This window comes from Pseudochaenichthys georgianus, chromosome 9 (assembly GCF_902827115.2).
Source record: "Pseudochaenichthys georgianus chromosome 9, fPseGeo1.2, whole genome shotgun sequence".
NCBI classification, from domain to species: domain Eukaryota; kingdom Metazoa; phylum Chordata; class Actinopteri; order Perciformes; family Channichthyidae; genus Pseudochaenichthys; species Pseudochaenichthys georgianus.
Genome location: NC_047511.1, coordinates 47,714,192 through 47,732,107, shown reverse-complemented (window position 1 = coordinate 47,732,107; position 17,916 = coordinate 47,714,192). Strand labels below are relative to the sequence as shown.

The 17,916-nt window shown below is 39.8% G+C and overlaps 1 protein-coding gene across 1 annotated transcript in view; it reads left to right on the top strand.

Moving 5' to 3' along the window:
- The window catches only part of LOC139434512 (zinc finger protein 391-like), a 36,660-nt gene extending 31,905 nt beyond the window's left edge, over window positions 1-4,755 (top strand). The window contains exon 2 of the mRNA XM_071204453.1: window positions 2,669-4,755. Coding sequence (XP_071060554.1) covers window positions 2,669-4,098 — 1,430 coding nt within the window. The 3' untranslated portion in view covers window positions 4,099-4,755. The remainder of the gene's footprint in view (window positions 1-2,668) is intronic.
- The last annotated feature ends 13,161 nt before the right edge of the window (window positions 4,756-17,916 follow it).

The following is a 17,916-nucleotide window of genomic DNA, read 5'->3' as shown; positions in this document are numbered from 1 at the left end:
GCGGGAGCTGAAAAGAGAAACCGGAGCTGAACCAGAAAAGCTCCCGCTCGGAGCTAGAAACTGAAAAGCGCTGGTGTGAAAGCCGCAAAAGTCAACTTTGTGAACACTGATCGTTGTTTTTGGCCGGCTATGAATTATCTGATTCGTGTGGCTGACCCTTCGACCCATGGCGCTCCAGACCCCAAGGCACTCTGTCATGTACTCAAAATCCCAATCAGGGGGGGCAACCGGGCGAAGCTGATCAATTAGGTCTTTCAACATTGCTATGTCAGACTTTTCAAAAGAGCCATCTTGAGACCATTTTGGCTCAAAATCTGCAACAACCCTACAAAATGGCGTTGTGTAATACGTTGAGCCTGTCACCTCTTCAATCAGGCCTCGAGGAGTCATTTTTATCATATTGTCACTTGCATCATCAGTACTCAATGAGACAAACATTCTGACGCTCTTACAAACTTACTCAACCCTCTTCCTATTTTCAGCTTCCTTTTCCCAAAGTTTCAAACTCTCAAGCTGTTTAGACCATTTCTTGTTAACTTTTTTGCAGGCCCTTACTTTTGCTTTTTTAATCTTTTCTTCAAATCTTTTCGACATTCTTTTTCGCAGTGATATCAAGGAGGCATGGTGAAAACTCCCACTTTGAGGAAATCCCAAATGCCATGCCATTTTGGCAAAAATGTTATGGCTGATTTACCATATTTGTCATACATGCATTTGGCTGGACCTTGGAGGTCCTTCTGACAGCTGCCATTAGTGCCCATAGCGACCCCCTAATGATTTGTAACCCTTTTGATTTAGTTATTCTTATTTTTACTTACTATATATAAAACAAAAATGTGTTCTTCTTTCTATATCTATTCTAGGTGAAAATAAAAACGAAATATTTTTATTTCAATATAGCTACTTCATATACTCAGCACATCTCGTTTTACTTTCCCTTAATGTTACTGTATGTAATATAACTTTTTCCTTTGAAATATAATTAGGGACAATTCTTAGTTAAATGACAAATACCATGAAATTCACAATTCAATGCAATGGTAACAATCAGTTCTCAAAGACTATGTTTAAATAGCAACAAATCATTGTCTAATATTTATTTCAATATTTCTACTACTTCAAATCACACATTAATCTATTAATTTCAATGTATTCACTCCAACTTCAGATCACTCATTGATCTTTTACTCCTTATTTTTAAACAGGCCTCAGAGAAAAGAGCAAACAGACACACTGCTGCTCTCCCAGCTGATAAAACAAACGGTCTCCTCTTTTACAGAATCGGAAAAAGGGGGGGGGGGAAATACTTTCACAGACAAATACAGACACACCCCGGCTGGAGCTCTCAGCCTTTTCAGGAGAAGGGGGGCTTCTTTGACCAATTAACAACAAACTATGGTATACCAAAACATTTAGCGCTTTATACTGAGTATCTAACTCATTACGGCCTGATAAAACATGGTTTCCTCCACTTTTGTATAGTGAATTCACAGAGTCTCGAGCAGAGCTTTTTATATTTTTAACTCCCTCGACTCAGATCGGACTTATTAATCTCTTAATTACCGAACGGACCGGAACAGAATGTGCACTTAGCTCGCAAAGCAAATATGTATTCCTCAGCCAATAAATCTCTGAACCCCAAGACAAATCATTAGGATCTTCTCAGGCAGAATTCAAGACTACGGGCAAATACAGTGATTCCTCCAGCATAACATGTCATTACGGCTAGCAAAGATCATATTCCTGAATATTAAGCTTCTCAGGCAGACTACGAGCAGGATACAGTGATCTCTTCAGATAAACATTTATCAACATAAAACAAGACCTTTACGAATCAACTGACAACCAACAGACAGAACAAACAACAATCAAATGACAATCAACAAACAGATTTTCAACCATACTGTAGCTGTGCCCCAAATCCACTCCCCTGCTTTTTTCTTACATTTTGAAAAATAACCAATACAACTTCAAAAATCTATTTCATTCCAAATACGTTTTGCTTACTGTGAGTCGGTATTTCTTCTGTGGAAGTCTCAAGTCTGGTTTCTCAATTCCTTGAGATTTACCACAGCCGTCTCAGGGCTGCCTGGCCAAGGGAGTTGAGACCTCCAGGGAGAAACACAGCAACTCGCAGCATCGGCATCTCGGTAGGATCTCCAAAATGTTGTGGCAATTCAGCACTCACAACAGGAAAGAATAAAACGAAGAGGAATCAATAAAACACAGATATAGTTGATTAATTATTATTTTGTTGTACAGCAATCAATAATAATAATGAGGAAACATTACCTTGCACACAAGCAGTCAATAGTGGTAATGCTCCAACGAGTACAAGTCTTTCACATCATATATAGCAGCTGTAATGAACGCACACACCATTTTCCTTACATTAGCCAACACACCCACATATGTTCCAGATGTCGTAAGGTCATTATCTCATGACCTCTTTAGGTGTAATTCATACCCAGTCAGGATATTAACCACCTAACTAACAAGACTTAACTGTATTATCCTGAGTAGGGCCTATTTGCACTTCCGCTCACCCCTAATAATTGCGGAAGAGACGATGGGCCTCTCTTCTCTGGAAACTGTAATTCAATAACATACCTAATTATATTGACTAGGTCCAAGACTGATATAACATTGTGTTTCCTGTTTCCTGCAGACGTCCAGCAGCTGGTGGTGGTTAAAGAAGAGCTTCTCCCTGACCAGCAGGAGTGGAGCACCAGTCTGGACCAGGAGGACCCAGAGCCCCCCCCACACATTAAGCAGGAACAGGAGGAACTCAGGATCAGTCAGGAGGGAGAGCAGCTTCAGGAGCTGGAGGAGGCTGATATCACCAAGTCCACTTTCACTCCTGACCCTGTGAAGAGTGAAGATGATAAAGAGAAACCTCAGTCCTCACAGCCTCGTCAAAGACAAACTGAACACATGGAAACAGAAGCTGATGGAGATGACTGTCGAGGACCAGAACCAGCCAGGAACTCAGATCCAGAGAGCAGTTTACAACCAAAGACTGAGGACAACACTGGAGGATGTTCTGAACCTGACACTGGAGACTCTTCTGAACCTGACACTGGAGACTCTTCTGAACCTGACCCTGGAGACTCTTCTGAACCTGACACTGAAGACAGTGCTGATTGGAAGGAGACCAGAGAACCTGCGTCAGGCTCAAACTCACTGAAAAATGAAACAGAATCTGTAAGTGATTCAGGCCCTAGTGCTGAAAAGAAACAATTTGGCTGCTCTGTGTGTATGAAATATTTTACAAGTGCAAGAAATGTAAAGGAACACATGAGAATCCACACAGGAGAGAAACTACACCGCTGCTCAGTCTGTAAGAAAGCTTTTGCAGAGAATAGAGATTTAAATCGACACATGAGAATCCACACAGGAGAGAAACCATTTAGCTGCTCAGTTTGTACCAAATATTTTGCAGTGAGTGGAAATTTAAGGACACACATGAGAATCCACACAGGAGAGAAACCACACAGCTGCTCAGTTTGTGAGAAAGCTTTTTCACGAAGTGGACATTTAAAGGCACACATGAGAATCCACACAGGAGAGAAACCACACAGCTGCTCAGTTTGTGAGAAAGCTTTTTCACGGAGTGAACATTTAAAGGAACACATGAAAATCCACACAGGAGAGAAACCACACAGCTGCTCAGTCTGTAAAAAAGCTTTTTCAGAGAATAGAGATGTAAATCGACACATGAGAACCCACACAGGAGAGAAACCATTCGGCTGCTCAGTTTGTGAGAAAGCTTTTTCACGGAGTGGACATTTAAAGCGACACATGAAAATCCACACTGGAGATAAACCACACAGCTGCTCAGTCTGTAAGAAAGGTTTTTCACGGAGTGAACATTTAAAGGCACACATGAGAGTCCACACAGGAGAGGAAATATACAGCTGTAATGTTTGTGACAAAAGATTTAAATGGTGTATTGATTTCAATAGACACAAGTGTGTTGGTCGTCAGTCCTCACAGCTTAATGAAATTCAAACTGAGGATAACAGAGAGGCAGAGCCTCCAATCAGTAGCTCAGCTGAACACATAGAAACAGAAGCTGATGGAGAGGACAATGAATAAGTCTTATGACAGTTCACCCATGAGAAAATCTGTCTGACTGGATTAACATTGTTGCACAACATTCATATAAGACTTAAATGAACTCCATCTTTATCAACATAAGTGGACAATATGTTTAATGTTTTTGTCATACTGATTTTCTGATGTATACTTTAACCACTGACTGTTGATGAACCATTTTATTGTGGATTGAGGGCTCCAAGTTTCCATATAGAGATAGGATGATTTGTTCCTTATTTCTAAATGTTTTGTATCATTGCTATCCTCTTAATGAGCCCTGTTTTACATAAATGTACCTGTTATCTGATTGTTTTTGCTTCTGTAACTGTAAGGGAATACATTTGTCTATTTTGTAACCTGATGACCTAATGCCGTTACTCCCTAAGGGTTTAGGGTAAAAGGGAAGCAACATGAAACTGGATGTTCTTGGTAAGAGGTTAATTTTAATAAACTAAAATATCGGTTGTTTAAACAAGGAGCTGTCTAGGTATAATATAAGTAAACAAAAGGAGGCCACAGATGATCACAATCACAGAACAACATGGGCACTTAAGGCGAAAATAGTGAGGCGTTTTAGAGAGCACACCACACCTTTATCTATTTAATATAGATAAAGTAAGAAATCATTCCAATGTGTATAGGACCGTCCACCCCCAAATAAAGCAGGTTAAAATAATTAAATTGTAACATGTTCCTTTAGTAAACACTGAAAACGGGTCCCACAGACCGAAACAGCACACAAAGGTTAAAGGTAAGCATATACTAATGTTAAAATGTGCTAAATATATACACTGCAAAAAACTAAAAAAAGAAGATTAAAAGATGCCCCCGACTTGTTTTATTTTTTTAAAGTAGCCCTCACCCTAAAAAAGGTTGGTGACCACTGCTCTAGACTATGAGGAAGTAAAAAGAGCTATTCTTAGAAAATATGACAAATCCAGAAACCTACAGACAAAGGTTTCGCAGTAATGAGGTTGAACCACAGGAGAGCCCAAAATAACTTTATGTCCGTTTAAAATAACTTTATGGGAAGTGGGTTCAGCCAAAAGGGAAAACTGTTCAGGAAATTGGAGAAATGATTGTCCTTGAACAGTATGAGAATCAGTGGTGGGTTTAGGATTTTAGGAGATTCGGGGCTTATCCCAGGAGTTGTTCGGGGGGAGGGGTTGCAGGGGTAAAGTGCCGTTTTTTACAAGTGGGGGGTGGACCGAACATCCTTTAGGGGGGGTCCGGGGGCATGCTCCCCCGGGAAGATTTTCTTTTTAAAATATTGAAGTTAAAAGCATCAATCTGGTGCACTTTGAGAGGAACATTAACCCTACCTTAATAATACCTTAAAGCGGACAAAAGGCACTGGAGAACACTTATTCACTAACACCCTTTAATGAAGCAAACTAATGCCTTAACTCACTCAAATACAGTAGTTTACTTATTTCGGTGAAACTAATGTGCGTAGAGTTTTAAAGGATGTGGATAGTCTCACCTTGATCCTGGCGCATTGCTTATCGTTTTATTGATCTATTCTCATCCACCATCTTTGTGGAACGACGGATCAGCTTTTTACTCTCGCAAGGATCCTGGAGGGGGCTTGGGAGTACGCTTATCCGGTCTACATGTGTTTTGTAGACTTGGAGAAGGCGTATGACCGAGTTCCCAGGGAGTTACTGTGGGAGGTGCTGCGGGGGTCTCTACTCAGGGCCATCCAATCTCTGTACTCCCAAAGCGAGAGCTGTGTCCGGGTCCTCGGGAGTAAGTCGGACCCATTTCCGGTGAGGTTTGGCCTCCGCCAGGGCTGCGCTTTATCACCAATCCTGTTTGTAATATACATGGATCGGATTTCGAGGCGTAGTCATGGGGGACGGGGTCTGCAGTTCGGTGGACTAAGGATTGCACCACTGCTTTTTGCAGATGTGGTTCTGATGGCTTCATCGGTCTGCGACCTTCAGCACTCACTGGATCGGTTCACAACCGAGTGTGAAGCGGCTGGGATGAGGATCAGCACCTCCAAATCTGAGGCCATGGTTCTCAGCAGGAAACCGATGGACTGTCCACTCCAAGTAGGGAATGAGTCCTTACCCCAAGTGAAGGAGTTCAAGTATCTCGGGGTCTTGTTCTCGAGTGAGGGAACAATGGAGCGTGAGATGGGCCGGAGAATCGGAGCAGCGGGAGCGGTACTGCAGTCGCTTTACCGCACCGTTGTGACGAAAAGGGAGCTGAGCCAGAAGGCAAAGCTCTCTGTCTACCGGGCCATTTTCGTTCCTACCCTCACCTATGGTCATGAAGGATGGGTCATGACCGAAAGAACGAGATCGCGGATACAAGCGGCCGAGATGGGTTTTCTCCGCCGGGTGGCTGGTGTCTCCCTTAGGGATAAGGTGAGAAGTTCGGTCATCAGGGAGGGACTCGGAGTTGAGCCGCTCCTCCTTCGCGTCGAAAGGAGCCAGTTGAGGTGGTTCGGGCACCTAGATAAGATGCCACCTGGGCGCCTCCCTAGGGAGGTGTTCCAGGCACGTCCAGCTGGGAAGAGACCAAGGGGTAGACCTAGGACCAGGTGGAGGGATTATATCTCTTCGCTGGCCTGGGAGCGCCTTGGGATACCCCAGTCAGAGCTGGTTGATGTCGCCAGGGAAAAGAAAGTTTAGGGCTCTGCTGGAACTGCTACCTCCGCGACCCGACCACGGATAAGCGGGAGAAGATGGATGGATGGAACCAAAGTCAATTTAAATAGTGGGCAAAAATTGGTTAATTGCCATGCATGTGGTGTTTGATATCGTTTACGTTGAATTTCAACTACTTTAGGCAGTATATTTAATAAACATTTTATATTTAAAATGTTGGCACACAACATTATTAATGTATACATTTTTGTCATTTAAAAAAAATTATGAATCCATTTATTTTATTGTGTTTCCTTGAGGCTGGGGAAGATATCCAGCAGTTCAACATGCACATGTTATATTACAAGTAAGTATAAGTATAACATGAAGGAAATAAAATACGTTTCATAGGAGGATGTGGAATTGTTTTCTCTCACCTTGTAATTACAGCCTGTCCTCCTACAAAAACTACCAAATGGGTCGATTGTTTAAGCAGCTTAGATTACGACCCATAGCCACGTTATAAAGTGTAGCACCTCTAGTGGTCGTGTAAGAAACAACATGCTCCCGTTTATTCACAAATAACTCTCTGGAAAATCCTAAATTGTAGAATAGTTTTGCCATTCAAATGCTATTTGATTAGATTTCTAGCGAGAAGTGTATATTGTACTTTTAAAATTCACGTCCAGTCGATGTGTAGGATCTATAGTTTGATAGATATTTACGAAGATGATCTGATATATATATATATATATATATATATATATATATATATATATATATATATATATATATATATATATATATATATATATATATATATATATATATATATATATATATATATATATATATCACTAGGTCTGTAAACATTGCTCTTCGTCCCTTTTTCTCTTGAACCTCGAAAGCAGCACTGACATCTTTCTTTCACCTTGTATGGGAGCTTTGAGGCGACAACTCATGTTAGTTGGATTGTTCATTTCGTCTATATACTCTATGTCCTCCATGGCATTACGGCATGTGGCTGCCAAACAAAAACCGTTAAATTAAAGTAAAATAATTTAACTGAAATAAAGTGCTTAAGCAACTAGTATACAGAAATTGTCCTTAAAGATTTTAGAGGAAACTTTCCTCTCTTTTCAAAATCCATTGTCTTAAAATGTTACATTAAAATACCTTAAATAAACTTCTGATGAGAAAAACATTTTTTTTGTATTAGATTTGTATGATCAAACACTAAAATAAATACAGAGCCTAAAGTTCTACAGCTAGAATACTGTTATTTTACAGCTTTTTTCTAACATTTTCTAATCAAACAGGTTCAATAAAATGACATCACAAAATGTTCTGTAGGAAACAATTACTCTTAAAACATTTGTAGAATTATAGTACAACTAATGAATACAGCATTTAATATTTAAACTAGGGCCGGGACTTTATGCGTTAAAAAAATTAACGCATTTTAATCGCACTTATTTTTGCACAGCGGAACGTTTCTCACTGGATGAGTTTCAGGCGTACCGATTATACTGGAGCACCAACTAACGTTCATGACTTCAGCATGGGACTTCAAACAACAACAAACCACGGTGAACAATAGTCAAACATGAACAAACAAGCTGATGAGACCGCTTTGGTCGGCCCCGTGGATGGGAAATGTTGTTTTAAAAAACGGACGGATGGAAGCGTCGATAAGAGCACGGTTGTGTGCAAATTATGCAAAAAAGAATTTGCATATCACCGCAGCACATCAAGCCTAAAGTATCACCTAAATGCAAAGCATGTAGCAGCTAGCAAGGACTATCCCGACTCCGAGTGCAAGGAACCACACCCTGACCCAACCCACACTCAACTAGATGACTGGTTTCAGGGCCAGGATAAGTAAGTCCACATCTGAGAAAATAACCAACTCCCTGGCTCACTGGATTGCACTCCACTTGGAGTAAAATCCATGTGAAAATTGATTCTCACTGTTCTCAGGTCAAATATGTATATTTGATTAAAAATGCGATTAATTTCGATTAATTAATTACAAAGCCTCTAATTAATTAGATTAATTTTTTTAATCGAGTCCCGGCTCTAATTTAAAAATACTTATAAAACAGTATAAACAAAAACTAAGTTGAATTATTTAAGATTACTTTGAAACATTCTCAACTGAAAATAACAGAAATTGCAAAATGGCGACACATGTTCACATTGTCAATTTGAAGGAGTAGTGTGCAGGATTTAGTACGTCTAACATTGTAGGTTCCAACCAATGGATAACTTGTTCACTCACCCTCCCATCCAAAGTTTTTAGGAGAATGTATATTGGCTGCAAAAAACTTGAGGCCCATTCATGTTTCCTCTGTCCATTCTACTGTAGACGTGGCAGTGCAACCTATGTAGTGGACATTATTAATCTTACCTTATATGCTTAAACCAAATGCTTCTCAAAACACCTATACCATTTCCTGAGATGTGCTGTTCTTTCTGCATACTCTAATGAGGGTTTTTATTCCCAAGCGCTTCAAGGCCACAGAGCTGATTTGGCAGACGATGTTGAGACTACTCCTTGTGAGACTACTAAGTCTCACAAGAACTTCCATATTCTGAGAACCGTTATACTATCTACAGCTCAAGGACAGGTGTCTAATAACAATATGAGACCGTGTGAAAGCAGATTTCTGAGCTTCCCGCCCTTTCTTGTATATAAGCTTTGCTATTGTGTTACTATTGCGCACACTCCTGCAGACTATCCTATACTCTGTGCGACCTGTGTCTTTGAAGCTTCAAATAAATAACCAGAAAGACAACTCTGTCTGTTTCACCATTTATTTTTGATCTTTGACTTGTGCATCTCCAGAGTATTGACTGGGTCTAAGATTTCCATAACACCTAGAGGACAAACAGATCAGAATCAGAAACGGGTTTATTGCCAGGTCGGTTCACACGTACGAGGAATTTGACTAGGTGTCGTACATACAAATAAAAAAATATAAAAAAGTACACAGATAGCGAACGATATTAAGAACACTGTAATACAAATATAGTAAGAGAAATAAAATAAAGCAGTAATTTACATCGAAATATAATGCAATAAATTATAGAATATAAAATATGTGCAGTAAGCAATATTTAAACATTGCATTATTTACCATCCTGTGATCTCCATTATGTAATGCATAGAGTCTGCGTTGTGGCTGAGGTAGAATAGAATAGTTTAATGTCATTATACATGTACAATGAGATAAATGCTTCTCCCTTTCAAGGGTGCCATCAAAACATCACAACATAAGACAACAAAATACACGCATCATACATACTGAGGAATAAGGGATAAAGAATAAAGTGCAGTAATTATTCCCAGGAGTATACAAATAAAATCTGTAATGTAATAAATAATAATAATAATAGTGTGTATTTATAATAATAATAGTAATGATATATATGTATATGTACAGAGTCACATTGATTCACATGTCAGGTGTTAAGAGCAATGATGGCTCTTGGGAAAAAAAACTGTTGTTTGTTTTGGATGTGATACACCTGTAGCGCCTGCCGAAGGGCAGCAGGTTGAACAGGTGAAAGCCGGGGTGTGACCTGTCCTTAACAATGTTTTTGGCTCTACTGAGGCAGCGGGATGAGTAGATGTCCATCAGGGAGGGGAGAGGGCAGCTGATGATCCTCTGTGCTGCTTTTACGACTCTCTGGAGCCTCATCCTGTCGGCCTCAGTGCAGCTGGCGTACCACACTGTGATGCAGTATGTCAATAGGCTCTCGATAGTAGAGCGGTAGAAGGTCACCAGCAGCTTAGTGGCCAAGTTGTTCTTCCTGAGCACCCTCAGGAAGTGCAGACGCTGCTGGGCCTTCTTGATGACAGCTGTGGTGTTGTCCTTCCAGGAGAGGTTGTTGGTGATGAGGACGCCGAGGAACTTGAAGGAGTGGACCCTCTCCACACACTCACCGTTAATGTCGAGGGGAGCAAGGTCGGTAGTATTACTCCTGAAGTCTACGATGATCTCTTTGGTTTTCGTGGGCTTCAGTGCCAGGTTGTTCACTGAACACCACGCTGAGAGCTTCAGTACCTCACTCCTGTAGGCCGACTCTTCTCCTCCTGAGATGAGCACCACCACGGTGGTGTCATCAGCAAACTTGACGACGATGTTCTCTGGGTTGGCTGGACTGCAGTCGTGGGTGTAGAGCGAGTACAGGAGAGGGCTCAGCACACAGCCCTGAGGAGTGCCGGTGCTGAGAGTGCGGGTGGAGGAGTGATGGGTGCCAAGTCTCACACGCTGGGGCGGTTAGTGAGGAAATCTTTGATCCAGGAACAGGTGGGTGGGGGAAAGATTTCCTCACTAACCGCCCCCAGCGTGAGACTTGGGGCCGCCCCCCAGGTAAAGTGTCAGTGGGGGGGGTGGGCCTTGTTGAGGTGGTGGCGAGAGGTGTTGGTCCTGATGGAGAGAGGTGTTGGTCCTGATGGAGAGAGGTGTTGGTCCTGATGGAGAGACAGGGTTCTTACACCTTTTCCAAAGTCAAATTCAAGCACATTTTCAAGGTGCATTTTCAAGCATCTTACAGCTGTTGTAAATTACATATTTATATACACATACTCAAATGATTATTTCCCTACCTCACATTAAATCAGATGTTCTTTATGCTATAAACAACCAAATGTGTGTTTCGTGATAGCCTTCTACACGAGGATGAAAAATTAAAGAAAAGAAAACTAAATTTAATATTTCAAAATTAGTGACCCATCTGTATGTCCCATATAACCTGTCTGAGCCAATATAAAACAATCAGCCAAATAACTTTAATACATTATTGATACTATTTTTGAGGTACTTTTAGGTTGGCAGTAAACACAAGTCAGAGGTACATGGTGTACTTTTCCTCCACTACATGTATGTAATCCCTTTAGTTACTTCACAGATCTGGATGAATGATGTGAAATATAATCAAGTGTTGAATCAGACTTTAGTTCCACCTGGAGTAAATCCACCAGCTACCCTGCAGTATACAAAGCCATTCAGACTAGCTGCACCTTTACCAGCTTTGAGAACACTTTCATGATCAATCATTATAAAACATATATATATTATTCTGAAATGGACCAATCTGCACAACGACTACTTTTACTGTCGCTACTTTCACTATATTTTGATGAGAATACTTTTCTACTTTCACTTGAGGAACATTTTGAATGCAGGACTTTCACTGTAACAGAGTATTCCTACACTCTGGTACTTCTACTTTTGCTAAGTACTTGTACTTTTACTAAGGTACAATATCTGAGTACTTATTCCACCTCTGGTAGTGTATTAGTCTGAATTGTAGCCACGAAATCACGCAGAGCTGCATAAAAATAGAAATAATATTTACAAATGTGTACAATGACTTGTAGGTAATGTTGACTACTCAAGACACCTGACTTATACTTCTTCAAAGGAAGACTGTGTTCATTCTACAAGTACATGGGATTAAAGCAACATGTAGTTTTACTTGTATAATACTTCAATTTTATATAAAAGACAGTTTGTTTTCATCTGTTTTGAAATAAACAAAGTCTTGGCTTTCAGAATATTAAACTTGTTTCGGCAAATTCAGATGATAAATACAACTTTGAAGCTTCGACATAATTACAAGCAGAGAACGGAGTAATGTAACATCACAGCAAGCATAACAACAGCCGGTAGGGATGTCCCAATCACCTTTTTTGCTCCCGATCCGATTCCGATCATTTGATTTTGACAATCTGCCGATACCGATCTTTCCCGATCCGATCTTTATGCAATGCATTAAGAGAAAAAAAAGGTAACAGATAACGGCTGGTCATCCAACGCGATGAATTCAGCCATCTTGGCTGTTATTTTGTTGGCCTTTTCACTGTTCTGGGGCAGTTTCTCTTTCCTTTTAAAAGTCTCTGAAAGTGTTGGTTGTTTCAGTGCCGTTACCTGAGTGGCCGCTGTGTACTCGTCATGTTGTTGTTGGTGTTTGTTTCTCAGGTAACGTATTAGATTGGTCGTGTTGAACGTAGCTCTGTTCTTTCCACCACGCGGAACCTCGGCCTTGCAAACATTGCATCTGGCTGTTACACTGCCTTCGCTTTCAATTTTATAATACTGCCAAACTCCTGACATTTTCTCTGTCCCAACTCCCGAGTCACCAGCTGAACGTAGCCTCTCGTTAGCTTACTGCTACTATTAGACACTGCGCCCACTCTGTTGCCAGATTTGAGAGAAATAAGCAACCAGGTCTATGAAAACAAGCCCAAAGAAAGCAACACGTATATGTTGTTGGGTAATTTTAAACCAAAACTAAGGCCTCAGGATGACTTTAAGACGTGAACATGGTCATTTTTGTTTTGTAACATTAAATAAAATTAAAATATTTTATAAAAAAAAATAATAATAATTCCCGATCCCCGATTTTTTTCTTTTGAAAATCACGTGATCGGATCGGGACATCTTTAACAGCCGGTGTTTCTTGTAAGTGTTTCCCCAGCACACAAACACAAAAATACACAAACACTTGCGGGATTCCCCCAGACCAGTTATACAAACGAAAATGTGTCTTCGGGTCAATGTGACTGATTTCGATAGAGCATGTCACATTTGGTTTAGGCACGAAACATACCACCAGTAGAAATACATTGCTTTCAAAATCGCTCTGTGACGAATCAATAGATTATATTTCGTGACTATAACACGAAATGCCATGAGTGTTTCATCCTCTGAACACCACAGGATGGCGACTGTAACGCACATATTAACATGGGTACGCTCCTCTGAAATTGTTGTCCCCTGCAATTATTATTATACCTCAATCGAGTTCGCTATTTAGCTCGCTAACGTTAGCTTAAACAAACGTAACATGCAACGTTAGCCTAATCTAAAATGCTCTCCTATGGCGTACCTTTCATGTGGCTCGTCAGCGCAGACTCTCCCATCGTTATTTTTGCAAACTTTGCAGGAGGCTACTCGTGGGCTTGACCCTTGTCTTAGCGATGGCTTGTATTTGTCTTCTGCTAGCCAACGCTCGTTGAAACGGCAACCTCCTGGCACACAGTCATCTATCACTCTCATCAGAATATCCAGGTCACACGTAACACAAACACTTGCAGGTCGCGCGCATAGCGCGGGAAGGTGCAGCGGAGCTGTTTTATGTAGAAGCGAAGCAATTATTTTCTTTTAATCGAAAAAGCTAACTATTCAGTCAGACAGCAATTTATTGTAAAAGTAAAGCATTTACATTTTCAAGCACTTTCTCAATTTCAAGCACCATTCCCAAAATGCAAGCACTTTCCCAACCTTGAAAACACCACGTCAAATTTCAAGCATTTTCAAGGATTTCAAGTAGGGATGCACGATATTGTTTTTTTGAAACAGATACCGATAACTTCCTGCTTCTCAAGACCGATAACCATAACCAATAATATATATATATTAAATGTACCTGTAGTTTTTGCACACCTGGTGGTAAAAAAAAGACTAGTAGTGAGCAAATGACATGAGCGTTACTACTATGAACAAAACAAAGCCAAGAACAGTTTTGACTCTTCAAAGTGACCAAATTTATTTTCCAAAATAAAGTTCTTGCCTTTTTCAAAAGCCTCGTCGATAGGTAAAAGCCCCGGTGCCTTTGCAACTGGCTTTGGATTCACTGCTAGTTTAGCAGCGCAGGCGTCTTCGTACGCTTTTAACACACCATCGTAGCGATGGCGATGTTTCAGGTGACTAATCAGGTCGGAAGTATTATAGCTCGTTACCTTTTTCCCTCCTCGTAGAACTTCTGCATTGCATTCGTTAATACAAATAGCAAACGAACTATCTAACTCTGAAACCTTGAAATAGTCCCATACTACCGACGACATGTTTGTTTACTGTCCTGGCTTCACGGCAGCACACCATTTACGTCACAGCCAGGCACGAGTTAGGGAGCGCTGGATTTGTGAAAAACTCCCTCTTCCTAAACCACTAATACCACAGTACTGGCAAAACGTGAAAAACAAGCGCCCCTCATCCCAATCCACCCACACCGCAGGATTTTTTTCTACCCAAAAAATATATTGTATATTATCGGGGCTATTAATACTTTTATCGGGTTGACGTCATAATTCCTAATATCGGACCGATAATTATCGTGCACCACTAATTTCAAGCACCCGTACGAACCCTGGAGAGAGGTTCTGGTCCTGGTGGAGAGAGGTTCTGTTCCTGATGGAGAGAGGTTCTGGTCCTGATGGAGAGAGGTTCTGGTGCTGATGGATTGTGTTGAAGGCAGAGTTGAAGTCCACAAACAGGATCCTGGCGTAGGTTCCTGCTGTGTCCAGGTGCTGGAGGAGGAAGTGAAGTGATAACTATTAGTAAACCATAATGATGGATGTTATTATCAGCAGCTGCCAATAGATCCCCTAAATATTGTATGATGGACCTTTGAAGCACAAGCACACGCGCATTATTGTGGGAAATGCCGTGTGTAAATTGAAAAGATAATACATTTGCAACATAGGTAGTCCTAATGTTTGGAAATGCATGTGTGTATAATAGGAAGATGATATAAGATACTATATGTATGCATGTAGTACCACCCTTGCTAGCGATTCCCTCTAGTTTAGCATACTCAGCTTCGTTGTCCCTGGCCATAGAATCACGATTTTATGGGGCCGGAAAAAACTGGGGGAAAATACACACTAGCTGGTACTACGCTATAGAGAGGCGAAGTCACGCCCATCTACTTCCGGCCCATGGGACCCCGGAAGCGAAAAATTTACATTGAATTCAATGGAGAGAGAACACGTATCTTTTGATCCCGTTTGAATTGTGCCACGAACTACACATATGATGTTTGTCAATCTTAAACAATAAGTTCCATGTCAAAAAAGTCACATTTTTTCGTAAAACTGTTGAAATATAAGACTATGAAAAATACGCGACTACAAAGACTACAAATCCCAAATCCCATTCTGGCTCGCGTAAGTGATGTCACAGGTGATAATGCTCCAAGTGGTTGCGACTCGTAATTAAAGCGAAGAAGAAGATCTCATAACTGATTTATTCCCTCCAATAAATAAGAGATTGCTAAAAATAAATTCACTTTTACAAGATGCCTGTGTGCTTTGTACCAGGTTGCAATCACATACGTGATCATACTTATAGATCATAGCTCGTTCTATCGCTTCCCGTCTGATGAAAGGACCAGGAGTAGCTGGATCAGAGATCTCAGGTAATACACATGTTGTGCATGGAACACAGTCAAGCTAGCTACATAGCTAGTAGCGAGCACGTTAGTTAGCATTACATTACTTAGCCTTGTCATTTGTATTAGCCTTAACATGAAGTGAACCCAAATGTTAAACAGTAAGAGTAGTCATGATGTTAAGTATTTTGTGAAACATTTGAAGAGGAACCTATCGCCAGGTGCTAAGGGGGCGGGAGGTAGGCTAACGGCAGATTAGCATCTGCGATCTTTTCTACTTAATGCTATCTGCTCAAATGGTTAACATTGAACATTAAAAGATCAGGCAGTTCAGGGAGAGTCGAAGGAAGGAAGGCAGGCAGGCAGCTTTGCATGACATGTATTTATTTATAGAAGGACCATGCATACACAAACATTAATCTCAGCAAAGAGAAGAGATGCAATATGCCAGATTATAGCTAATAGCTAATTTCCATTTGTGGTCCATTCTTCTGGACGTGTTTCATTGTGATGATAGTGAGTCAATCTGTTTGTTGGAAAGACAGTAGTTGAGTGATTACTGATAGAACATTATTAAAAGAGATAATTATTCAAAGTGTTGTTACTGACCTTTTTCTCTTTTATTTCCTTTCCCTCACCTGTAACTGCTGAGACCCTGAGGAACATGCACACTGGACTGACCTGCTCTGGCAACCTGATTTCCACTGTACGTAATAGTATTTGGTTATGGTATATTATTTATATACATCAAAGGCACAATGCACCCCCAGAGACACACATGTATTGAGTGTGATATTGTGCATAGGTCAAGTGAAATCATCTTTACATACTAGAAAACTGTAGGAGCGGCAACTTGTTTTGAAATTGAATTTTTAATATCCGATAATAAAGTTGATCTGTTTTCTTTATTCTTCTCTCTTCCCAGCTCCATCCATCACGTGCTCTGTTCCTGCAGGTCCTGCTTGCTAATCAATGCTTTATTTTTTTACACAATTACAAATAAAGTCAATGTGTTGTATGACATGAAGTTGTGCTTCATTCGGAGTCAATAATACATTCATTCTGCCTTCATCTGCACAATGACTGTGGACTGCACCGACATCCATGTAGCTGCCCCCAGTAAGATGAACCAAGCAAAGAGGGTCAACATCATGCCTAAGGACATCCAGCTGGTGCGCTGCATCCGCGAGAGAGGGCTTAGACTGACCTGAGACCAGCACACCCAAATACAACGGCTCTTTTAAGAACCACCTACAGTTTCAAAGAGTTGCAATCCTACGTTATTATAATTATTAAACTGGTTCATGTGTCACTTAGTTTACTGAACCGTGATGAAAGAAATGAGTGAGGTAGTGGTTTACTGAAGTTACAAAGACATTAATATATGAGTGACAGGTCAGTGTAAACACAAGCTTCTGTCAATTATGGATAATTTCTCCAACAGTCAACTATTTTCATAAAGAATATATATATTTTTCAAAGTCAACTTTATTGTCAATCTTACTCAGTTTGTGTTTATAGACAGAGATCAAAAATATTTTTAAATCAAATTATACAATTTACAGATATGTATACATATATATATTTGTATACATATCTATATATATATATATTTGTATACATATCTATATATACATATATATATATATACATATCTATATATATATCTATATATAGATATGTATACAGATATATATATAGATATGTATATATATATATATATATATAGATATGTATATATATATGTATATATAGATATGTATACAGATATATATGTATATATATATATAGATATGTATATATAGATATGTATACAGATATATATATATATAGATATGTATACAAATATATATAGATATGTATACAAAGATATGTATACAAATATATATAGATATGTATAAATATATATATAGATATGTATACAAATATATATAGATATGTATAAATATATATATAGATATGTATACAAATATATATAGATATGTATACAAATACATATAGATATGTATATATAGATATGTATACATATATATAGATA